Source organism: Hylobates moloch, unplaced genomic scaffold (genome assembly GCF_009828535.3).
Source record: "Hylobates moloch isolate HMO894 unplaced genomic scaffold, HMol_V3 SCAFFOLD_10, whole genome shotgun sequence".
Lineage (NCBI taxonomy): Eukaryota > Metazoa > Chordata > Mammalia > Primates > Hylobatidae > Hylobates > Hylobates moloch.
Genome location: NW_026652285.1, coordinates 77,559,104 through 77,584,872, shown reverse-complemented (window position 1 = coordinate 77,584,872; position 25,769 = coordinate 77,559,104). Strand labels below are relative to the sequence as shown.

The 25,769-nt window shown below is 41.1% G+C and overlaps 1 protein-coding gene across 1 annotated transcript in view; it reads right to left on the bottom strand.

Annotated features, from left to right (window-relative positions):
* Positions 1-1,397: 1,397 nt before the first annotated feature.
* SLC44A1 (solute carrier family 44 member 1) overlaps positions 1,398-25,769 on the bottom strand; it is a 208,733-nt gene continuing 184,361 nt past the window's right edge. Inside the window, exon 16 of the mRNA XM_032164780.2 lies at positions 1,398-2,905. Within this exon, the coding sequence (XP_032020671.1) occupies positions 2,891-2,905 (15 nt within the window). The 3' untranslated portion in view covers positions 1,398-2,890. The remainder of the gene's footprint in view (positions 2,906-25,769) is intronic.

Sequence of the window (25,769 nt, the reverse complement as noted above, 5' to 3'; positions counted from 1 at the left end):
TGGGGAAGCATTAGGAGGACTTTAGAACATATAGGAGATGAAATGTTCTACAGCCATGAAAAGTATCTTTAAGAAAAAAATAGTAGTGAGAGAGTTTATAATATTACAAATTTTTTTAAATAGCTAGAATAATTTTTTTTCTCTTTTTTTTCTTTTTTTTTTTGAGACAGAGTCTTGCTCTGTCACCCAGGCTGGAGTGCAATGGCGTGGTCTCGGCTCACTGCAACCTCAACCTTGCAGGTTCAAGCAATTCTCCTGTCTCAGCCTCCCGAGTAGCTGGGATTACAGGTGCCTGCCACCATGCCTGGCTAATTTTTTTTGTATTTTTAGTAGAGACAGGGTTTCACCATCTTGGCCAGGCTGGTCTTGAACTGCTGACCTCATGATTTGCCCACCTCGGCCTCCCAAAGTGCTGGGATTACAGGCGTGAGCCACCGCACCCGACCGAAAAATACCTAGAATAATTTTTCTAAATACAGTTGGATAATGCCTACTATAGAAAAGTAACCAATGCATTTATAAGTTTTTAGTTTGTTTATACCTTTTAGCTCAGGTGAAGTGACATCATATATGAAAGCTCAGCCTAGCTTCCTGTGATCAAATACAACACTGTTTTTTTTGTGTTGTTTTTGTTTTTGTTTTTGTTTTGAGATGGAGTCTTTCTCTGTCGCCTGGGGTTGGGGTGCAATGGTGCAATCTTGGCTCACTGTAACCTCTGGCTCCCAGGTCCCAGTGATTCTCCTGCCTCAGCCTCCTGAGTAGCTAGGAATACAGGTGCCCACCACCACACCCAGCTAATTTTTGTATTTTTAGTAGAGACGGGGTTTCACCATATTGGCCAGGATGGTCTTGAACTCCTGACCTCAAGTGATCTGCCCACCTCAGCCTCCCAAAGTGCTGGGATTACAGGTGTGAGCCACCATGCCTGGCTACAACACTGTTTTGGTTCAAATGTTTGGGTCTCCACAAAATCCATTTGTTGAAATCTTAACCCCCAAGATGATAATAATAGGAAATGGGGCCTTTGGGAAGTGATTAGGTCAGAGGCAGAGCCCTCATGAATGGCATGAATGAAAGAGTCCTGAGGGAAATCCCTCAGTCCTTCCACCAGGTGGGGATGCATGAAGTGAGAAGGTTCCATCTGTGAACCAGGAGGCAGCCCTTCACAAGACACTGAATCTGCCAGCACCTTGATCTTGAACTTCCCAGCCTCCAGACCTGTGAGAAATAAATTTCTGTTGTTTGTAAGCCTCCCAGTCTGTGGTATTTTGTTACAGCCACCAGAAAGGACTAAAACAAACACCTACAAGTAGTATATGTTTATTTTTCTGCTACATAAAAGTGAATCAAAGACAAGCAAATTGGCTTTGATATATAAACTCAAATTTGGCATGATTTCCTCATGATGAAAAAAAAGGAAAAGGGAAAAAGTGGGTGGAGAGAGAGATTAATAGGGGTCAAACTGTAATGGTCTCTGAATTCCAGGCCAAGGTGTTGGGTTCTGAGCATGTTGTGTGGGGGAAGCCACTTGCATGTTTATGAGCAATAAGTTATTTTAGGACAGTTGATTTGGCAGGAGAAATAGGAAGGACATGAGTGGGAGGAGTCGGGGGTGAGGAGTTGACTGCGGATCCAGAGGCCCAGACCTCTCCTATTCCCTGCCCCTTCCCTTTCTTGGTTAGATCCCTACAGCCCCCCTCACCTCCCACTCCATCACCACTACTACCACCACCACCACCACCACCACCACCACCACCACCACCACCACCACCACCATTAGAATACAGTAGTTACCTTAGCATTATAAATCTTTAAGTACTTTTTCAGTCAAATGGAAAAAATAATCCATTGGCCTGAATGAAGATGGTTGACTTTCTTCCAAAGTTATCTAAAACAGAGGTTGGCACACTTTTTGTGAAAGGGCCAAATAGTCAACATTTTAGGCTTTGGGGGCCATATGGAATCTGTCACAACTATGCAACTCAATCACTGTAGGGCAGAAGCAGCCATAAACATGAAGGATTGGGTGTGGCTGTGTTCCCAATAAAACTTTATTTACAAAAATAGCTGGGGGCCATATTTTATCAACTCCTGATCTCAAAGAATACTGTGTTTTTTTCTGGAAGATAATTCTGTGATTCTTTTGTGCTTCTAAAGACTCCCTGGTCCTCCATCTCAGACAGTTCCCACATACATACACTGCCATCATGAGAGGAAGTATAGCATTGATAAGGTGTTGGGCTAATTATCTTTGGAGCAATAATAAGCAAAACAATGTTAGTGTGGAGAGCTTTGGAGTTAGAACTAGATTTGAATCCTGACTCTGGCAACTGTGTGATCTTACACATAGCACACAAACTCTCTGAGTCTCCGTTTCTTCGTGGTCAAAGTGGAGATAATAGGTGCAACCTTACAGGGCTATTGTGAGGATTAAACGTATGTAAAGCACCAGCCTAATGCTTGGCATGGAACAGGCACTCAATAAATAGTAGTTATTAACCCACATTGGCTCTATAAATAGCAGAGTCAAAGTCGACAGACCCAGCCTGAACAAGAATTTCTCTGGAGATCTAGCCTTCAGGCCAGTATTGGCACTAGAGTGAGAAAAAGGAATCATTTAAACATCCCCGAGGCTAGAAGAGAAAACAACATTAAATGTGAAGACAGTGCTGCAAGACAGATTTCTATCAAATGCTTTTGATTATTTATTAGACAGCCGCACTGTACCAAATCCACTTGGCTGTTGGTGGTTTGAGAACCTTGTTACATGCTTTCATTGAAGTAATAAGATCCTGCTCTTCATAATCGCAGACTCTCAACAGCTGGTGAGTGGGAGAACCTCATGTAAACAACCTCCTCTGAGTTCATTCTTCCGGGCTCATGAGACCAGTCACCTTTTCTTCAGCTGAAAAATCAACACATCAAGAAAATGAATGCTTCTGTCCTAGGGGAACATGACACAATGAGAAGTAATCAATAACTAGAAATAGTGTGGGATCATCTTTAAAGAAAACATTGAAATGTAAGAAGGCTACACACACGCACACACACAGATTAACAAATTTAAAAAGATATCCGAGAGATCCCCTTATCAACTTTGTATTCATGCACAAGTTATTTAAAACCTGTGCCTACGTTTCCCAATGTATAAAATTGAGATAATTATGGTTTCCTTAAGGTTGTTGTAAGGATTAAATGCATTGGTAAACACAAGATGCTTAGAACACTGTCTGACACATAGCGAGGAGGGCTAGATTAGCGTTTGCCATTGTTGGCATTAGTATTATTCTTTGACAAAGAGGTTTTTAGAATAGTTGAACTGAATCAAACAAACCCACGATGAGTTAAACTCAAAGCTAATCTGCAAAACTTGATTCTATGATACTCTCAGAGACCAAAACCTGAAATGCAAATGAAACTTTGAATTTTTCACTCCTGTAATTCTGTTAGCAGTGGGTCAGGTCAGACCAGGGTAATGGGTGTTCTAATAGTTTGGTTCAATTCAAGAAATAGTGACTAAGTAAATGAACTGAAGATAAGAAGTATAATGTGGTTCTTTAAATGGATATTCTTATTCCTAGGAAATACACATTGAAGTACTTAGGACTAAAGGGCAATGACGTATATACATTATTATCAAATGACCCAAAAGTATTAGGTATATACTATATACCTAATAGATATGTGTGTATATATATAGAGAGAGAGAGTATGGACCTAATATTCTCTGTATATATCTATATCAATCTATCTAGATACTTATCTAGACAACTATCTATCTGGATCTCAATAGCTAGATATATCTACATCTATCTATAGATACCTATATCTATAGATAGATATTGAGATCTAGATAGATAGATATAGAGAGAGAATGGATGAGCATATGGGGTAAAATACATGTTTAACAAAGGTGTAACAATATGTAGCATGGTGTTCTATGTACCATTCTTATTCTTGCAGCTTTTCTGTAAGTTTAAAATCATTTCCAAATAAGAAAGCCCCATTAGGATGGGTTAAAAATTAAAAATAAGGGTATGCTCAGTTTGATTATCAAACAAGCCCAGAGCCACTGCAAGATAAGCACAAGTAACAAGATACAGTCCTAACCACAAGATGCCAGGAGAGCTTGGACTTGGAAGAAGGGGATATGAAATAGTTCAATGATTCAGATATCTAATGAAGTCAGGTGAAGATCTGATACATCTGTCTCCACAAGAGGCTCTGCTTGTCTCCAGGTGCTTAAAACAGGTCACATGTGGCACTAAGAATAACGCTGCTTGAAACCCTTACCAAAAGTTTCATTTTAGGGTTCTAGTCTTGAGATTTTAGTACATGCCAGTTATTGCTGTTCCCCCCGCCTCAGATTTTTCCCAACTTCAATCCATTTGGCAGGCTGCCGGTAGAATAAATCCCTAAATTGTTGCTTTTGCCACGTTAGTTCATCACTCAATAAATTAGCAATGGCTTTCTATTTTCCACAACACCTTATCTAAACTTTGCTGTCTTATCAGTTTCATTTTATTTATTTATTTATTTGAGACAAGGTCTTGCTCTGTCACCCAGACTGGAGTGCAGTGGCATGATCATAGCTCACTGTAACCTCAAACTCCTGAGCTCAAGCAATCCTCCCACTTCAGCCTCCTCAGTAGCTGGGACTATAGGAACTCCATGCCACATGCTACTCCATTTTTATGATTTTACATACTTTGACTTGCAGTTTCAACTTTCATGATTTTTTTCCCCTTTACTGAAAATAACAGGACCTATGATTAGACTGACATCCGACTGATTGTTGCTTGGTTATGGTCATGTGGCCTAGTCACTAGGCTTATGCCAAAGTTGTGATTTGTCTGATGTTAAGATAAAAGTTCTTTCCTCCTATTTTTGTATTTAAATAAACTTTTTTATGTTTTCTGTTTTTGAGATAGAGTCTTGCTTTGGGTGGGGTGGGGTGCAGTGGCATAATCTCAGCTCACTGAAGCCTCTGCTGCCGGGTTCCAGCGATTCTCCTGCCTCAGCCCCCTGGGTAGCTGGGATTACAGGTGCACACCACCACGCCAGGCCAATTTTTGTATTTTTAGTAGAGACGGGATTTCGCCACATTGGCCAGGCTGGTCACGAACTCCTGACCCCAGGTGATCCGCCAGCCTTGACCTCCCAAAGTGTTGAGATTACAGGCATGCGCCACCACACCCAGCCAAATAAACTTTTTAATTTTAGAATAGTTTTAGGTTTACAGAAAAGTTGCAAAGATAATATAGAGTTCCCATCTACCTCATGCCTAGTTTCCCCTATTGCTAACATCTTACATTACTATGATACATTTGTCACAACTAGTGAACCAACACTGGTACACAGCTATTAGCTAAACTCCATACTGTAAGGTCCTCTGAACAGGCTACACCATGGTCGAGCCATTGTGACCCCTGTGACCCACACATACAGGCCTCCTGGAGTCACAAAGCCTGGAGCAACAGGAGAACCACTAAAGAAGAAGAAACAGCTAGTTCCTGCCTTAACTGATTAACCGACCTTGCAGCATTCTACCATTGTGATATGTTCCTGCCCTACCCTAACTAATCAATAAACCTTGTGATATTGTGCCTTGTGACCTCCCCCCACCTCATAACTATGCACCTTGTGACATTCTTCCCCTGTCCAAAAAGTGGCCCCTAACTGTAACTTTCCACTACCTACCCCAAACCTGTAAAACCAGTTCCACTCCTACCACCCTTTGCTGACTCCTTTCTCAGACTCAGCCCACTTGCACCCAGCCTTGTTGCAACAGCCTTGTTGCTCACACTTAGCCTGTTTGGGTAGTCTCTTCAATTAGGCGCACGCGTAACACATACTTTATTCAGATTTCATTAATTTTCTCTGATGTCCTTTTCAGTTCCACAATCCTATCCAGGAGACTATATTATATTCAGCCTTCCTCCTTTTTTTTTGTTTTTTGAAACAGACTCCTGCTTTGTTGCCTAGGCTGCAGTGCAGTTGTATGATAACAGCTCATTGCAGCCTCCACCTCCCCGGCTCAATCGATCCTCCCACCTCAGCCTTCTGAGTAGCTGGGGCTACAGGCCCACGCCACCACACCTGGTTACTTTTTTTGTATTTTTTTAGAGACGGGATTTCACCATGTTGCCTAGGCTGGTCTTAAACTCCTGGGCTCAAGTCAAGCAATCCACCTGTCTTGGCATCCCAAAGTGCTGGGATTGTAGGCATGAGCCATTGTGACTGGATCTCTTCCCATTTTTAAATTTTAAAATATTATTTAAAAAGCTAAATGCAACTCTTAAGACTAAAGTATACAGTCTGATAAATGTGATTTCATTACACTTGGATGCTGTGTCTTTCCTACTACCCTTGAACATGAAAACTCACAGCATAATCTAGCTCATCCCAATGAGTGACTGGAAGATTCAATTCAAAGCTTCCTGAATCTTCTCTTTGTGTGAGATCCCTCGGGAGCCCAGAATATCCTTCTCCAACTTAAAGTCCAGGACTACATCTAATTAACTGGTCCAAGCAAGTTTTCCTTCTATAAATGTATGGTATAAAGGAATTATTATATGGATATTGAATCCCCTGGAATGAATCTCTACTTTTATCTTTTCCGTCTTATTTTTGCCCTACTTTCTAAGAGACTTCCTCAAATTCATCTTTCAACTCTTCTATGAGTTTTACACTTTTTTCTATTTTAAATTTTTTTGTTCTCTGAATCTTCCACTTTTAAATAGCAAACTATTTTATTTCCTTTTTTTTTTTTTTTGAGACAGAGTCTCGCTCTGTCACCCAGGCTGGAGTGCAGTGGTGCAGTCTCAGCTCACTGCAACCTCTGTCTCCAGGGGTTCAAATGACTCTCCTCCCTCAGCCTCCCAAGTAGCTGGGATTACAGGCATGCATGACCATGCCCAGCTAATTTTTGTATTTATTTAACGGAGACGGGGTTTCACCATGTTGGCTAAACTGGTCTCGAACTCCTAAACTCAAATGATCCGTCCGCCTTGGCCTCCCAAAGTGCTGGGATTACAGGCATGAGCCACCCACCAGCCTAAATAGCAAACTAGTTTTTTGATTACAATCCTTTCTATTATCTGAGTTTAGTAATTTACGCTTTTCTTCTACCTTATAGTCTGTTTCCTCTAAGTTGCTTTGTTGTTGTCTTTCTCTTTGTTTTGATCTCTGTCTTTCATGGTAGAGACTTGCCCCAAGGGTCTGGTAATTCTTATTTAAGAAAGCAGCACTAAAACTAATTGGAAGTTTTTATTCGTGGGTAGATCTTGTCATTGAAATGCTTCACTGTATAACGACTGGATTGGACTTTCTAGCTAGAGAACCCCCTGTGTGAGCATCTTCAGGCATTTTCCTTTAGGCTGGTGAGATTCCCTGGAGAATATTTTTCAGTTTCCTGCTTGGTGGGTGAAGGCCTGGTTGTGAGAATTCTAGGAGCTGGGTCGGTCCCGGGGGTGAAGCGGGGGCGGCGGGGGGTGGGGTGGGGGGGCAGGGGGCAGGGAAGCAGTGTCTTAATCCCCCTGACTTAATATGATACCTCTGTTTTGGATGCTCCGCCCTTAAGATCTGTCTTAACCTCTTCAGAGAATATCTCCCTGTCTGCTGAGGATGAGAAAAGGCAGTTGCCTGACTGCACAGAGTAGGGGATGGTGTCTGAAGATGTTAAGCATCATTTCATACGCTCTATCCTTTTGGCTGCCCCCTTTTGTGGGGTACCCATTTAAATCTGTCATCCATTTGGGTTGCCATTTTCTCACTGATTTGCGAAAGTTTCTCTTTGTTTTTTTGAGATAGAGTCTTGCTCCCATCGCGCAGGCTGGAGGGCAGTGGTGCGATCTTGGCACACTGCAACCTTCACCTCCTGGGTTCAAGCAATTCTCCTTCCTCAGCCTCCCGAGTAGCTGGGATTACAGGCGTGCACTACCACACCTGGCTAATTTTTGTATTTTCAGTAGAGACAGGGTTTCTCCATGTTGGCCAGGCTGATCTTGAACTCCTGACCTCAGGTGATCCACCCCCCCGCCCCACCTCGGCCTCCCAAAGTGCTAGGATTACAGGAGTAAGCCACCGCGCCTGTCGATTTGTAAAAGTTTTTATAAAATTTAGTTTGGAGTCCTTTACCAAATATGTACTTTGCAAATATCCTTTTCTAGTCTGTGGCTTGCCTTTTCTCTCCTTTAATGACTCCTTTTGATGAACTGAAGTTCTTATTTTTTACAGTGTCAAATGGAAGTCTCAAACGACTCTCCTGCCTCAGCCTCAATTTTAGCAACTTAAAAAGGAATAATGTAATTTAGAAGTCTGGCTATCTTTCTGAGCTTGCTGTAATATGCTGCAATAGAACTTGCACTGAGCAGAAAACCATCTTTGTTCCAAGGTTCAGGGTTATGTTTCTTGTGCCAGCTGTCATCAAGATTAAACATTACCAGACACAAACTACACCTTGCTATTCTAGGATCTCTGGCACCACTAAACAGGAAGAAAGGGATCAATCTTGGATTGTTATGGCAGACCATATGGCAACAAAGCTTTGGTCCCTAAAGGCAGAAGGATGAAGCTTCCAGGCCCAGGGAATAATTGTCTCTGCTTCCTTTCTTTACAACTTGCATGTTAACCTAATATCATTTTGGATAAATTTAATGCAATCCTGCAGATATCTCGCCACTCCTACCTTCAACAAACCAAAATAGAAAGACCAAACATTCCGTTATACACAAATGATAAGGTTGTATTACCTTTAACAAGGAGTGGCTTGAAGAGACAGTTGGCCTACTGGCTAATTATTGACAAAGAGAAGGGCTATAAATCAACTTTTCAAAAATAAGAGCCACCATTCAACTGTTTTTGGCCTATAACAATGATAACTTCAGGCCAGATGCAGTGGCTCACCCCTGTAATCCCAACACTTTGAGAGCCTGAGGTGGGCGGATCACTTGAGGTCAGGAGTTCGAGACGAGCCTGGCCCAAACGGCGAAACTCCGTCTCTACTAAAAATAAAAAAATTAGCCGGGAGTGGTGGCGCATGCCTGTAATCCCAGTTACTCAGGAAGCTGAGGCACAAGAATTGCTTGAACCCAGGAAGCAGAGGTTGCAGTGAGCCAAGATTGCGCCACTGCACTACAGCCTGGGTGACAGAGTGAGACCCTGTCTCAATAAATAAATAAATAATGATACCTTCATACAATCAGCTTACTGTCTTTGGCAACTTTGCTTCCAGTAGTTTGTTGGAAGAATGCCAGGAAATAAAAGTCCTCAAATTAAAGCTGCTTTGTTGTACACAGCACAGAATAGGGACTCCATAAATATTTATCGGGTGAATTTCAGGGTGCTGAGATGGGTGTATGAGTTATACCTGCCTAAAAATTACTAGGCTTCAAATTATTTTAGCCAAGCTATATGGACTGGAATTTGGACCTTATTTGTCTTTTTGTCTCTGTGGAGACTCTTGGAGCTGATTGGAGGTACAAACTATTTTCAGGTGCATGCCCTCCTTATGATCCTCATGTCTCAGAGGAGGCTGTCAATCTCTTACTCATGCCAACTGACAGGTAAGCAGCATGGGCCAGTTAATGTTCAGCTATACTCCAGGCACTTGTTAGAGAATGAAATATACTCATCTCACGCCAGTATATATCAAGAGCTCAACTAAGACCTATAGACCACTGCAATAGAATTGCAAATCTAGAAATAAACCTATATATCTATGGCCAATTGATTTGGACACTGACAAGATATCAAGACCATTCACTTGGAAAAAAATAGTTGTTCAACAAAGAGTGATGGGACAACTGGATATCCACATGCAAAAGAAGAAAGTTGGACATCTACAAATATGTCATACATATACACCTACATATACTCCGTATATGACATGTATAAAATAAATTCAAAATAGATCAATGACCTAAATGTATGAGCTAAAACTATACAACTCTCAGAAGATAAACTTAAGGCTAAATATGTATGACCTTGGATTAAACAATGATTTCTAAGTCATGACAACAAAAGAATAAGCAATCAAGGAAAAGACAGATAATTTGACTTCATCAAATGAATATATGAAAAGGTGCTTAACATCATTAGTCATAAGGAAAATGCAAACCAAAACCACACTGAGATACAACTTCACACTCGCTGGATGTCTATAATCAAAAAGATGGAAACTTACACTTGTCGAGGACGTAGAAAAATTGGAACCCTCATACGTGGCTGGTGGACTGTAAAATGGGGCAGCTGCTGTGTAAATCAATTTGGCATTCCTCAAAAAGTTAAATACAGGATTACCATATGACCTAGGAATTCCACTCCTAGGTATATAACCGAAAGAATTGAAAACGTATGTCCACATAAAAACTTGTACACGAATGTTCATAGCAGCATTATTCAGAATAGCAAAAAGGTTCAAATCCAACCTAAGTATCCATCAACTGATGAATGAATGAACAAAATATAATATATCACACATCAGAACATTATTCAGCCATAAAAACAGATGAAATACTGGTATATGCTACAACATTATTGAAACTTGAAAACATGCTAAGTGAAAAGCTGACAGAAATAATTCTACATATTGTATAATTTCTTTCACATGAACCCAAAATAGGCAAATCCACAGCAAAATAAAGTAGAATACTGGATTCCAGGGGCTGGGTGAGGGGAATAGGCACTGACTGCTAAAAGGCGTGGGGTTTCTCTTTGGGCCAATGAAATGTTCTAGAGTCAGATGGTGGTCATAGTTGCAGAGCTTTGTGCATATGCCAAAAACCATGAAGTAAACACTTTAAAATGGTCAGTTTTATGATATGTTAATGATATCTTAATTTTTTAAAAAAGAGAAAGAAAATAACTATGAAATAATTTAGTAATAGATGATTGAGCTCCACATGATAAGAACTATAATTAGACCAGGGGTGGTGGCTCATGTCTGTAATTCAGGTACAGGGAAGCCAAGGAAAGAGGATTGCTTGAGCCAAGGAGTTGGAGACATAGAGGGACCATGTCTCTACAAAAAATTTAAAAATTGGCCGGGCATTGGCAGCGCATGCCTGTAGTCCCAGCTACTCAGGGGGCTGAGGCAGGAGGATCACTGGAGCCTGGAAAGGTCAAAGCTGTGGTGAGCTGTAATCGTGCCACTGCACTCCAGCCTGAGCAACAAAATGAGACCCTGTCTCAAAAAATATATATACTTCTAATTTTACACCCTATAATTAAGGTATACACATGCATAAAGAAATATGAAAGAATATTTAAATAAAATTGAGATCATACCAAATTTCTGCATACCTTGAAATGGTTCCTAAAAGGCTTCTCCGTATTTGAAGATTTAAGCGTCAATGTTTTTACTATTTGCAATAAATTCTAAATCTTGGATGATGATTAATCTGTAACTTCATTGAGGTAAGCACTTTTTCCAAGGGTACATCTTTATTGTTTTCCCCTCAGTATGCATAATTATTGTCAAAAACTAAAGTAATACAGAAGGGCCAGGTGTTGTGGTGCATGCCTATAATTGCAGCACTTCGAGAGGCCAAGGCAGGAGGATAGCTTGAGCCCAGGAGTTTGAGACCAGCCTGCGCAACATGGCAAAACCTCGTCTCTACAGAATATTCAAAAATAAGCCAGGCATGGTGGCACACACTTGTAGTCCCAGCTACTTGGGAGGCTGAGGTGGGAGGATGGCTTGAGCCCAGAAGGTGGAGGTTGCAGTGAGCTGTGATCGTGCCACTGCACTCCAGCCTGGATGACAGAGCCAGACCTCGTCTCAAAACAAAAACAAAAACAAACAAAAAAGATCAAAGTAATACAGAAAAGCCCTACTCCTAAATCACTCTAACCTTTGAGATAATCTGGTTTTATATCCTTTCAGTTCTTCCTTTTAAGGCAAGATACAAATTGTGTGCCCTGTGGATGTGGAAGTGTATCACTTACCTCTGAGTGAGACAAGCAAACAGCCACTGTGGAGATGTGAATGCGGCTTTGTTTTATTTTTTGACCATATGCCCAGTAACTCATTAAAAGTTTGAAGTGAGTATTCCTGCACCATTCAAGAATATCAGAATTTATTAAAGTTATGAATAACTGGCCGGGTGTGGTGGCTCATGCCTGTAATCCCAGCACTTTGGGCGGCTAAGGCAGGCGGATCACGAGGTCAGGAGATCAAGACCATCCTGGCCAACATGGTGAACCCTGTCTCTACTAAAAATACAAAAATTAGCTGGGCGTGGTGGCGTGTGCCTGTAGTCCCAGCTACTCCAACTCCAGAGGGTGAGGCAGGAGAATCACTTGAACCCGGGAGCCGGAGGCTGTAGGGAGCCGGAGGCTGTAGGGAGCCGAGATTGCGCCACTGCACTCCAGCCTGCGCAATGGGATCGAGACTCCATCTCAAAAGAAAAAGTTACGAATAACTTCATCGATATCATAGTCATGATTCTAGTAGTGAATGCATACTGTACTGAATGTTTCCTAGGTAGCACAGCCCATGCTGACTGTTCTGCATAGTCAGGATAATGGAATCCTCCCAACAATCCGTCTTTTACAGATGGGGAAACTGAGAATTAGATGGGCTAAGTGACTTGCCCAGGACCAAAAAGATGGCAGAGCTAGGATCTGAACCCAGATGTGGTTGATCACGGAGACTAAACTCTGAACAACTATACTTCTTAGAATATCATAGATCTACTCCATATGACAAAATATCCACACAAGTCAATCGGGGAAGGAATAAATTACATAACAAATGGGCCTTACTCCATATTATATCACAAAATTATTTCTAGCTATTAATAAGTATAAAAAACCATTAAAAGAAAACCATTAAAAATAGAATATAAATTGTACCTTAATTTATAAAAGAAAATAATTTTTAAAAAATAGAAAATATAGCTAACTATTTTACTGATTTGGGGGCTTAAGGGAATTATCAATAAATTTACTGATTTGGGGGCTTAAGGAAATTATCAAAAATTTAAATCGTACAGATTATAGGTAAAAGTATCACCAACAAAATTAAAAGACAAACTACAAAGAAGGAGAAAGATTTGCTACTAATACGACTGAAAAAGTGCTAGTATCCCTAATACATAAAAATCTTTTATTCAATAGTAGGAAAAATGGTGACATCTCAATAACAAAATGGCAAAGGACATGAATATAGAATTTACAGAAGAGAAAACATAAAGGACTAATAAATTACTAAAAAAAAAATTAAAATAACAAGGGACTGTCATCTTTTGCCATCATTATTAAAGGTGATAAGAATGATCATATGAGTATCTGCCAGATGTGGAAAATGGTGACGTTCATAGACTTTAGTACAAAGGATTGGTAGAGCCTTTCTGGAGAGCAATTTGACAATATTTATCAAAATTCATAGAGTACTTTCACCACTTGTAGTAATTCCCTTTCCAGAAGTCTATCTAAAGGAAAGAATTAGCAGGGTGTCAAAGATATCTCTATAATAAAAAGATTATAAATAAAAGTTTAATAAAAGGGAATATACTCCCACTATTAAAAATCATATTTCTGAGGCCGGGTGCAGTGGCTCACCCCTGTAATCCCAGCACTTTGTGAGGCTGAGGCAGGAGACTTGCTTGAGCCCAGGAGTTTGAGACCAGCCTGAGCAACATAGTGAGACCTCTGTCTCTATAAAAAAATAAATTAAAGACATCATATTTCTGAACAATATTTAATGATATGGAACATGTTTATTATATATGTGTGTTCAGCTATCTATAGCTAAATCTATAAAAAATATAAAATATCTATCTATAACCTTACATATTGTGAAATGGCAAAGGCAAGATATGAAAGTTTCTATGTGTATATATTTTATTATAGCTGTGAAAATGGGTGTATATATAGACAATTATTACAGATATAGAAATATGTATATATAGCAGGAAATAAATACACAAAAATCATAAAAGTCGTTATTCTGGTTAGAGGGATGCAGCATTGTTTTTCTTTTCTGGGAATATTTGCTACATATTTTTAAAGGAAAATGTGTTACTTTACTCATCAGGTTAAAAATAACATAAATAGGCCGGGCGCGGTGGCTCACGCTTGTAATCCCAGCACTTTGGGAGGCCGAGGCGGGCGGATCACGAGGTCAGGAGATCGAGACCACGGTGAAACCCCGTCTCTACTAAAAATACAAAAAAAATTAGCCGGGCGTGGTGGCGGGCGCCTGTAGTCCCAGCTACTCGGAGAGGCTGAGGCAGGAGAATGGCGTGAACCCGGGAGGCGGAGCTTGCAGTGAGCCGAGATTGCACCACTGCACTCCAGCCTGGGTGACAGAGCAAGACTCCGTCTCAAAAAATAAATAAATAAATAAAATAAAATAAAATAACATAACATAACATAAACAAGAGTGTTTTAAAAGTTAATTTGTTTTTATCCAATAAATATTTAAGTTCTAGGGAGGCATCCTTAACAAAATGGGCAGAGATACAAACAATTTCTATACAAAGATGATCATTATAGCATTATTAATAATCCCTTAATTTTGAGAGGAAATTGCTGAATTTAATTGTAGGACAATTATTGAATAGAATATAGTACGTTCAAATAAAAGAATATTATAACTCAGTCCTGCTTTCAAGGAAGTTTTAATACCATTGTGAAATTCTAATATGTTAAGGGAAAGAGAAGATAGGCCAGGTGCAGTGGCTCACGCCTTTAATCTCAGCACTTTGGGAGGCCGAGGCGAGCAGATGGCTTGAGCTCAGGAGTTCAAGACTAGCCCGGCTAACATGGTGAAACACTGCCTCTACTAAAAAATACAAAAAATTAGCTGAGCACGGTGGGCCTGTAGTCCCAGCTACTCCGGAGGCTGAGATGGGAGAATTGCTTGAGCCTAGGAGGCGGAGGTTGCAGGGAGCTGTGATCGCACCACTGTACTCCAGCGTGGGCGACAAAGAAAGATTTTGTCTCAAAGAAAAAAAAAAAGAAAATGGAAAAACAGAAGATAGAAATTATTTAATATGTATCTTGTCTTTATCTTTGGGTTATGAGAATATTATTTTGTCATGCTTGCATATTTTGGGTTATATTTTTTACTTGGTTGTAACTAATATTTTATATATAATGAGCAAACAATTTATTCAATTCATCCATGTATAATCATCCTGTTTACTCATTTATTTGCTTGTTTACCAATTTATCCACTTAATAATTTGTTTATAGAGACTGGGCTTGAATTCAGGTTCTGGCAGACAATAATTGTGACTTTGGGCAAATTACCAATCTTCCTTAGTCTCTGTTTTCTTATCTATAAATGAGAAGAAATACATCTACTCTGCATGACTAAATGAGGTAATGTATATAAATACTCATCACGATAACTCACTCCTAAAAGGTGCTCAAGAAATAGCAGTTGATATTATTTTATTATTGCTATTTTTAAAGTAGATGCAAAGAAATAGTGGGGAATCAAAAATGTGTAGGCAGAGACATTCACATTCTCCCAGTCAAGGGAGTTATTGAAATTATAATTTTAAAACAAGAACTGTAAAATATATTACATTTTTGGAACTTAAAGGGAATGTAAATGTCAATGTAAATCAAGGATCAAACATTGAAAAAATATAACCTTAGAAATAATGCAGTGCACTGAGTAACCCCAGGAAATTCTCCAGTGTTGCTTAATAACTATGCCATTGCCACCTAGTGGAATTAGTGATGCATTACATAGCCCAGAAAATCGGAGATTTTATTTTGAAGTATTAAATGGTTTATATAGAAAGGCCAAATTACACAAATATTCTTCTATATGTCCCCATCATCTCCTTTGGACTACTGAAATACTCGTCTAACTAGTCTTTCATCTTACATCAGAGCCCCAACCCATTCTCCTACATAGAACAGGCAGAGTAAGCTTTCTAAAATACAAATCAGATCATGTTACTTACACAGATTGAAAATGCAAAACACCTTGCATGGCGTGGAAGGTCTCCAGCTTCATCTGTCCCAGCCTCGCTAAGTCCCAGTGACCATCTTTCCAGTAAGAATTTTCCGCCTCAAGGCTCCCAAATATACAGGGTTTTTTGTTTGTTTGTTTGTTTTTTGACAGAGTCTTGCTCTGCCGCCCAGGCTGGAGCGCAGTGGCACGATCTCGGCTCACTGCAATCTCTGCCTCCCAGGTTTAAGCGATTCTCTTGCCTCAGCCTCCCAAGTAGCTGGGATTACAGGCACCCGCCATCACGCCCGGCTAATTTTTGTATTTTTAGTAGAGACGGGGTTTCACCATGTTGGCCAGGTTGGTTTCGAACTGACCTCAGGTGATCTGCCCGCCTCAGCCTCCCAAAGTGCTGAGATTACAGGCGTGAGCCACTACGCCTGGCCCCAAATATACAGTCCTTTCTGCCTAGAATGTTCTTCCTCAGCTTTTTACATGCCAAATTCGTCATCCTTCAAGACCAAACTTGTCTCCCTCAGACAGATCTTTCTGCAACTACATTATGTACCCCTATTATTTTCTCTCACAGTATTCTGTTCTCTTGCTTTATGGCATTTCATCACAAATTATGCTCAGGTATTTTTTCCTGTTTGGTTAATACCTGTTTGCCCCTTCAAACTGTATGCACCATGTTTAACAATGTATATGTCAAAGCTTAGTACTGTGTAGTACTATAGTACGTGTGCATTAAGGAATCTATATAATGGAATGCCATTTAGTCATCAAAAATAGTGTGTTCGATGGGTATTACTGACATAGAATGTTGTACATGATATAAGTGTAAGTGAAAAAAGTAGGTTTTATGGTAATACAATCATTTTTGTTTTTAAGATGTGAATATATACCACATACATATTTACCATATATTCCAAATATATGTGTTTAAAAATCTGCAAGGTGTTACCATGGTTATTTAAGTTAACAAAATGTGAGTGTAGTTAATTTTCTTTCTTTCTTTTTTTTTTTTTTTTTTTGAGATGAAGTCTTACTCTGTTGTCCAGGCTGGAGTGCAATGGTCTGATCTTGGCTCACTGCAACCTCCACCTCTTGGGTTCAAGCGATTCTCCTGCCTCAGCCTCCCAAGTATCTGAGACTACAGGTGTGCACCACCACGCCTGGCTAATTTTTGTATTTTTGGTAGAGATGGGGTTTCACCTTGTTGGCCAGGTTGGTCTTGAACTCCTGACCTCAGGTGATCTGCCCACCTCGGCCTCCCAAAGTGCTGGGATTACAGGTGTGAGCCACTGTACCCGACCAATTTTCTTATTTTTGCTTATCTTTTAAAATACTAATTGTTTATCACCTTTGTAGCTATAACAGTTGAAGTTGAGATCTAATGGGATCATATCCTATATGAGACTGAGAGAGTTAGTTAGTATGACTAGTTAGCAGTAAACATTGCATTCAGGATGACTACTAACATCAGTGAGGTCTGAGGCAAGAGGACAAATGGAAGACTCTGCTCCCATTCTCTTCCCACTCCTCGCCCAAGCCCACACTAGGAGGGGCTGCTCACGCTTACCTGTGGACACCTGAGGCCACAAGGGCAAGCTCCAGCCACATCCCCTGCTACAATCACAGCCAGTGTCCATCCTTAGGAAGAAGTACCTGGAGAAGAAACTCATACAGGCCTTGTCTTGGGAGGGAGTTCTAGGGTCCTAGGTTTCTGGAGAGTGGTCTTAGGCTTAGGGGGGGCATGTCCCCTTAATCCCATGGTGGACTCCTTACCCCATGGAAGAGAGAGGACGGCAAGAGCAGGGAGCCTGGTGTTCAGGATCTAAAGATTGTACTGATTGCATCTAATAAAAATTAACACTGAAAAATCTCTTAAATCATCCATAAAGTACAATACTGTACATATGTTTTATGTACGCAGCCCTATATTATTATTTTTAATTTTTCCTTGTCCATGTTTCCCTATGGCTCTCAATTAATTTAATTTCATCTTCCATGATGTTGGAATCAACACCCACTTACCTGGTTACTTGAACAATGTTTCCTTCTATATTCATGGTGAGTAAACCCTTAAAAGCATTCAGATTTTCTTGATAGATTGGCTTTTAGGCTTGATGACATCTATTGCTCTCTTAAGTGAATACATCTATAAGATGACTCCTTGTATATTTTGGAAAATGACAGGACTCGAAATGACAAGTTGAAAGAAAGGGAAATTTAATGATTCTAGGTTACCAGCTTGAACAACTGGTTTAACAGTGTTACTATTTACGGAGATAGGAAAGGTTAGAGGAAGAAGCGGTGTAGATGTATTATAATTCATTCACCTGATTCTCTATTGTTGGGTATTTAGGTTGGCTGCAATATTTTATAACAAGGAACAATAGTCTGATTTGCAGCAAAATCTTTTCACGTGTCCTTCATTTCTAAACACAGAATTGCTGGGTAAAAATGTGCAAATTCTTGAGATTTTATTTTATTTTATGAGACTGAGCCTCGCTCTGTTGCCCAGGCTGGAGTGCAATGGGGCAATCTCGGCTCACTGGAACCTTCGTCTCCCGGGTTTAAGTGATTCTCCCTGCCTCAGCCTCCCGGACTAGCTGGGATTACAGGCATGTGCCACCATACCCGGCTAATTTTTGTATTTTTAGTAGAGACGGGGTTTCACCAAGTTGGCCACGCTGGTCTCGAACTCCTGACCTCAGGTGATCTGCCCACCCCGGCCTCCCAAAGTGTTGAGATTACAGGCGTGAGCCACCATGCCTGGCCTATTCTTGAGATTTTTAATACATGTTTCCACATGACTTTCAAAAGAGCTGTTTCCTCACACTGTTAACATGAGAGTGGATTTCAAACACTCAAGTTCTAAGTCTCCCTCTCTCTTTCCTTTCCTCCCACTTTTCCTTTGTTCATTCAGTAAGTACCTACTATGTCCCACACAGGGCCTGACATAAATCTAACTTTGCTCCTTGTTAGGGGTTAGGAGATGATTGAGGAGAAGGAAGTGTGATGGAGAACTCTAGAGTTTTTAATATGAGTGACTTGGATATTCTACCCACAAACTTGTTTGACTCTGGACAGCAGACAAGATAAGCTAAAATTCCACCTTTATTTAAATTTGTGGTGCCACTGAGAGTTTGTACGAAAAAATGTTCAACTTCACGCAGACCAGAAGTAGGACACTGAAAAATAGGCTTTGCCCCCAGGGAATTATAATTTAGAGGGTACCATTTTACAATGCAAATTTGGCCCTCTAATTAGCCAAATGGTCACAGCAATTCTCCAGCATATAAGGTAGGTCTGTCCTATCCGGGGATCTGTCTCATGGCAGCTGGTAAAGGATGGGGCTGGGCAGGGTGGCTCACGCCTGTAATCCCAGCACTTTGGGAGGCCGAGGGGACGGATCACCAGTTTAAGAGATGAAGACCATCCTGGTCAACATGGTGAAACCCCGTCTCTAATAAAAATACAAAAATTAGCTGGGTGTGGTGGCACGTGCCTGTAGTTCCAGCAACTCAGGAGGCTGAGGCAGGAGAATTGCTTGAATCTGGGACGCAGAAGTTGCAGTGAGCTGAGATGGTGCCACTTCACTCCAGCCTGGCTACAGAGTAAGACTTTGTCTCAAAAAAAAAAAAAAAAAAAAGGAAGAAAAGAAAAAAAAAAGGATGGAGCAGGAGGCACAAGGTCAGGGCAGGAGTCCCACATCATGAGATCATGAGGGCCCCTTTCTGTGCAGTACAGAGGGACCAGCTTCCACCCTGCTGATTTGAGGGGAAATTTCTACTTGGCTTGAGTACCTAAGTTGCTAGATGTAACTCTGACCTTGAGGAAAAAAGGAAGTTGGTGGACTTCCTTATTGTCATAAATCAGGTAGGAGAGTCCAACCTAACGCTATCATCTCTCTCAACTGGCACTCAGTGAAACACTTGAGTATGCTCAGTACTGCAGTCACTTCTACCAGAGGTCCGAACTTACTGGAAAAGTTAGGCCTGTCCAAGACTGGAAACTACTGATAATGCACCAGTGTGCTGAAGTAATTCAAAGGAGATTCCTGGCCGGGCGCGGTGGCTCACACCTGTAATCCCAGCACTTTGGGCGGCCGAGGCGAGTGGATCAAGAGGTCAGGAGATTGAGACTATCCTGGCTAACACGGTGAAACCCAGCCTCTACTAAAAATACAAAAAATTAGCCGGGCAACGTGGTAGGCGCCTGTAGTCCCAGCTACTCGGGAGGCTGAGACAGGCGAATGGCGTGAACCCGGGAAGCGGAGCTTGCAGTGAGCCGAGATCGCGCCTCTGCACTCTGTCTGCCTGGGCGACAGAGCGAAACTCTGTCTCAAAAAAAAAAAAAAAAAAAAAAAGGAGATTTCTGAAGTCTTGTGAACCTAATGCAAGACTCGATTATGAGTGTTGTTGCTCTGTTCTCTGAATGTGGGTTACTATATAAACTCCTGTAATCTGTAATCCAGAACTCTTTTAATGACTGTAGCTCTAATGCTTAGTTAAATAACTTGCCAGAGGCTCTCTGACCTCTAGTAATATAACTTAAGTTTCTGAGTCATTGTGATCTCAACTTTAAAATGGGAACGACTCTCTGTCTCATGATTCTTACAAGGATTTAAAGACAATGCCTAGAAAGCCCTTAGCACAGTGGCTTTTGCTTACTAGGCAAAAGGAGAAAAAGTGTTCAGTAAATGATAGCTGTTCCAGCAGCTATGTATGCCATTCCAGCACATCTAATTCATAAAATATTAGTGCATTCCATTTATCAGATCACATATTTGAAAACCAGAGGAACCACTTCCAGGTATTGTTTTATAAGGAAAATAAATAATTTTAAGGTGAAATAATTTTTAAAAGGCTTAACACCCACCTTTTAAAAATATATGATACGGTTAAGCCTATGGAACTCTGGATATTTGTTACTTTATTCAACATTTTCTGAATTATTTTTATTTATCAAAATTATGCTATATATCTGTGTCTTTCTGAATGGACTCTTGCAGTGCTTAACTCAGTAGGACATCAAAGCAACACAACAGCACGTCTATCTAGACCAACCTTTTTTTTTTTTGAGATGGAGTTTCACTCTTGTTCCCCAGGCTGGAGTGCAATGGCGTGATCTCAGCTCACCGCAACCTCTGCCTCCCGGGTTCAAGTGATTCTCCTGCCTCAGACTCCCGAGTAGCTGTGATTACAGGCATGTGTCACCATGCCCGGCTAATTTTGTATGTTTAGTAGACAGGGGGTTTCTCCCTGTTGGTCAGGCTGGTCTCGAACTCGCAACCTCAGGTAATCCGCCTACCTCAGCCTCTCAAAGTGCTGAGATTACAGGCGTGAGCCACCACACCCGGCCTAGACCATCCATTTTGGATAAGCTTGGCACTGACTCATAATCAGCTCAAAATCAGCTCAACTTTTTGGCACATTTTTGATTTGAAAGAAAAGAAAGAGATATATTAAGAAGCGATGCATGATTCTCAGTGAAAGAAAAGAGTCTTTGTAACTCTCCCTTATACCCCACCATGCACATGACTCTAGGACAAAGGAAAGAGTGTTTGTAACTTCAATTTCCCAGCCCAACAGGATGCTAACATTTTGTAAATAAAAAAAGTCACCAATTTTCCTGACTTTTATATAATCAAGTGTTTTCACTGCCTTGGTCTTTCTAGGACTCTAACAAGAAGTAAAATAGGACATTTGGCCTCTTTCCTCTGTTCCTGCCAAAACCTTGGGGTGATGCAAGGCAGTAGGGAGCACTGTGCTAGGGTCAGGGTCAGGGGATCCTGGATGGGGAGGGCTTGGAGACTTGTATTTGTTCTGAATAATGGCAGACAAAAGAGACCTCTAATCAAATGCTTCCTCTAATCAAACACTCAAAGGGCTGCTGAACAGCACAGGCACCTGCTGTTCCAGAAGACGGAGCAAGGAGCACTGCATGGGAGGTAGGAAGCAATAGATTTTGCTCTCAACTCTCAGAGCAGGCAGCATGGAAACACATTGCCTTCTTTTTTTTTTTTTTTTTTTTTAAGACGGAGTTTCACTGTTATGGCCCAGGCTGGAGTGCAATGGTGCAATCTCGGCTCACTGCCACCTCTGACTCCCCGGTTCAAGTGATTATCCTGTCTCAGCCTCTACAGTAGCTGGATTACAGGCACATGCCACCATGCCCGACTAATTTTTGTATTTTTAGTAGAGACGAGAGTTCATCATATTGGTCAGGCTGGTCTCGAACTCCTGATCTCAGGTGATCCACCCATCTTGGTCTCCCAAAGTGGTAGGATTACAGGCGTGGGCCACCGCGCCCAGCCAGAAATACATTGCCTTCTAAGAGAACTTCTGAACTAGGTAGAAGGTAGAAATTACTAAATTAATTTATATTAATAATTGACAGTTGGCTATACCTGTAAGTTGGGAGTTCCAAAGCAAATAAGAGGCTTCTTGGAGTATAGATGTTCAAACCTTCTAATTCTCAGATTGGAACAGATGGTCTTTCCAAAGGCTGGTTTTCCTGTCTTGTGTATGTCTTGAAAGATATTGTCTTTATAAAACCACAATGAAGGCACAATCTCCTTTCTTATCCTGTGAGCTTATTAAACGCAGATAAAATTTACTTTGAACATACTTTAAAATCCTTCAAGTACAAATACAGCAGGGTAATATTTCAGGATCATCATTATCTCCCCATATCAGGCACCAGCTTTGTCTTGCAGCCACACTTGGGCAGGCATTTATATTGGTGCTGTTCTGTGCTACAGCTCTGCAAACTCGCATTTTTTTTTATAACCATATGTCTCTATGCTAACTCTAGCGTTCTTCAGCTTGTAAGTCTTTTTTCTTTTGTGTCTTTTCAAACTTTTGTCACTTGGCTCTATTTTCATTGTCAAGTTCGCTGCCAAATTTTGTTCAGTTACAATCTGCCAACATCTTGGCATTTCCAGGATATTACATTAAGTGTAGATGAGTGCAAACAGAGCAAACTACGTGCAATGAAGACTATCCCCCAAAATGTTGTCCCTCTAAGTCAAAGATTAACTTTTGACTAAATTTTTGAGAGTAAGGTCCTTTAGGCTGTTGACTTGGCCAATGAGCAAGAAACCACAGTCTGTTAGGCAATATCTGCTAATAAGAAAGTCACATTTCAGCACGAGTGGCTAAGAGATCCTCTCCTGATTTGGGGGCAGTCCAGTCAGGCACAAGCTGCTTATCTGTGCATTTGGGGCAGCTTAACCCATAGGGCAGGAAAGCCTGGCTTTGGGAATCACATCAGGGTTGTGGCCCATGTCTAGTGGTGAGCAAATATTGACAGAACTGGGGTCCTCCTGGGACAACAAGGGAGTGGGAAGGGTGGGGGCTAGTTAATGACTGTCAAACTCCATACCCAACACAGCTCAAACTCTTTACAAAGACATCAAGACAGAAAATCTGTAAGCTAAGAAGAGTGATTTTATTTAATTAACCTGTTCCAGAGGTAAGCCCCATAGAACAACACTGAACAGCATGATCTAATGGCCAGTTACTACTGTTGCAGTCTGAACTGAAGGCTGTGAACTTCCTGGTCTTTCAAAAATTATTTACTTCTAATTATCTTTTTTTTTTTGAGATGGAGTTTTGCTCTTGTTGCCCAGGCTGGAGTGCAATGGCGTGATCTCGGCTCACTGCAACCTCCGCTTCCCGGGTTTAAGCGATTCTCCTGCCTCAGCCTCCCGAGTAGCTGGGATTACAGGCATGCACCACCACACCCGGCTAATTTTTTGTATTTTTAGTAGAGACGGGGTTTCACCATGGCCAGGCTAGTGTTGAACTCCTGGGCTCAGGTGATCCGCCCGCCTCGGCCTCCCAGAGTACTGAGATTACAGGCGTCAGCCACCACGCCCAGCCTATTATCATTATTTTTAGAGAGAGAGTCTCATTCTGTTGGCTAGACTGGACTGTAGTGGTACAATCATAGTTCACTGTAACCTCAAACTCCTGGGCTCAAGCAAAACTCCTGCCTCAGTCCTCTGAGTAGCTGGGACTATAGGCACATGCCACCATACCTGGCTAATTAAAATTTTTTTTTTTTTTGTAGGGATGAGATCTTGCTATGTTGCCCAGGCTGGTCTCAAACTCCTGAATACAAGTGATCATCCAGCCTCAGCCTCCTGTGTAGCTAGGATTACAGGTATAAGCAAGCCACCATGCCTGGCTGCTTCCTGGCCTTCTGATGGCTCACTGATATCAAGGGGAAGATAAAAAAGAATGGAAAGGATTAGCATTTATTAAGAATCTGCTGTGTGTTGGGCACTGGTTTCAGGATGGAATCACATTTTTCACTCAATCTTCAAGAGAAGGTATTATTAGCTCCTTTTGCCAGGTAAAGAAAGAGGAGAAGTTAAGGAACTTGGCAAGGTGATGGGGTGGGCAAGATCCAAACTCAAGTCCATCAGATTCCAAATTCTATGCTTTTCCACCAGACCATGATAAGTGCATAAAGACATGCATGGTATGGCTGAAGACCAAGCAGGAGGGAGGAGGGTGAAACAAAGGGATTCTTTATCCTTTTTCCATGAGGGAAGGTCCTGATCATGTGTATGACCACAAAGTGAGCATCTTACCCTGTTGTGAAAGGCAACGTGGTAATATATCCATTATCACTTATTATTTTAAAATCATGTGAAATTACACAGAAAACAATGAATTGGTTTATTTCATGCCTCAGGTTTTAGGAACCAGTGCTCAGCGTTTGGCCCCAGTAAGGACACCGATGGGATTTTCTGGGGTCTGTGTGAGGGGAATGTTGTGTGTGAGTCCCTGTTAGGACAAGGAGAGGAGGCAGTGCAGCAGCTCACACATAAAAGGAACAGAAATTCAGCTCTGTTAAATATCTGCATTAAAACTAAAAGCAAAACCTTTTACAGCACACAGGTCAAATGTAATTACCAGAATGCTAAGATACTTTCCAAAGGGACTGGGACTTTTTGTGTTTAATCTGCATGAAATTCTCAATTAATAGATATAATCTTAGGCCTTTTGACTCAGTTTTGACCACTGTCAGATAAATAGGAGGTTCTATACTTTGTGCATTGATATTCCAGTGGGATAAACAATCTGATAAAAAGCAAATCTTAAATTTAAACTATTCTGTGGTTATTCACCACCTACAGGATAAAATCTAACCTTCTTGGCAGGTGGGTGAGACGTGGCCTGACTCCTTGGCCTCATCTCTTATCATTTCCAGCCTCACACTTTATAAGAACATATTATTTGGAGGTTACTGCTTTCCAAGTGCATACACCGCAAATGCTATTTCACACCTTTATGCCTTAGCACACACCAGTCTCTTTTTTGGGAACTTCAAATCTGGCAATGCCTGTGGAGGATTTAGAAGATCACACTATTCCTCTAGGCCTCAACTTATTCCTTGACCCACCCCAGTGGAATGAATTTTTGCCCCCACCCCCAACTGCTTTGATACATTATACACACTTCCATTGCTACACTGACCACACCTATCCCCTCTCCATCCCTCAACTGTGAGCCTCCCTGAGAGGAATATTGGCATATAGTAGGTGCTCAGGAAAGTAGAGAAACCAGTTTTTCTCTAAGATATCATGGTACCTTTTTTTTTTTTTTTTTTTTAATCTTGCCTGGAGTCTTTGATGTCAGATAAGAATTAGCTTCTTCTTATTTCCATAAAACAAAAAAATAGAGAACAAATTCCCTAGTCAAAAAGTTCAGTAGGCCGGGTGCAGTGGCTCACACCTGTAATCCCAGCCCTTTGGGAGGCCAAGGTGGGTGGATCATTTGGGGTCAGGAGTTCTAGACCAGCCTGGCCAACATGGTGAAACCCACCTCTA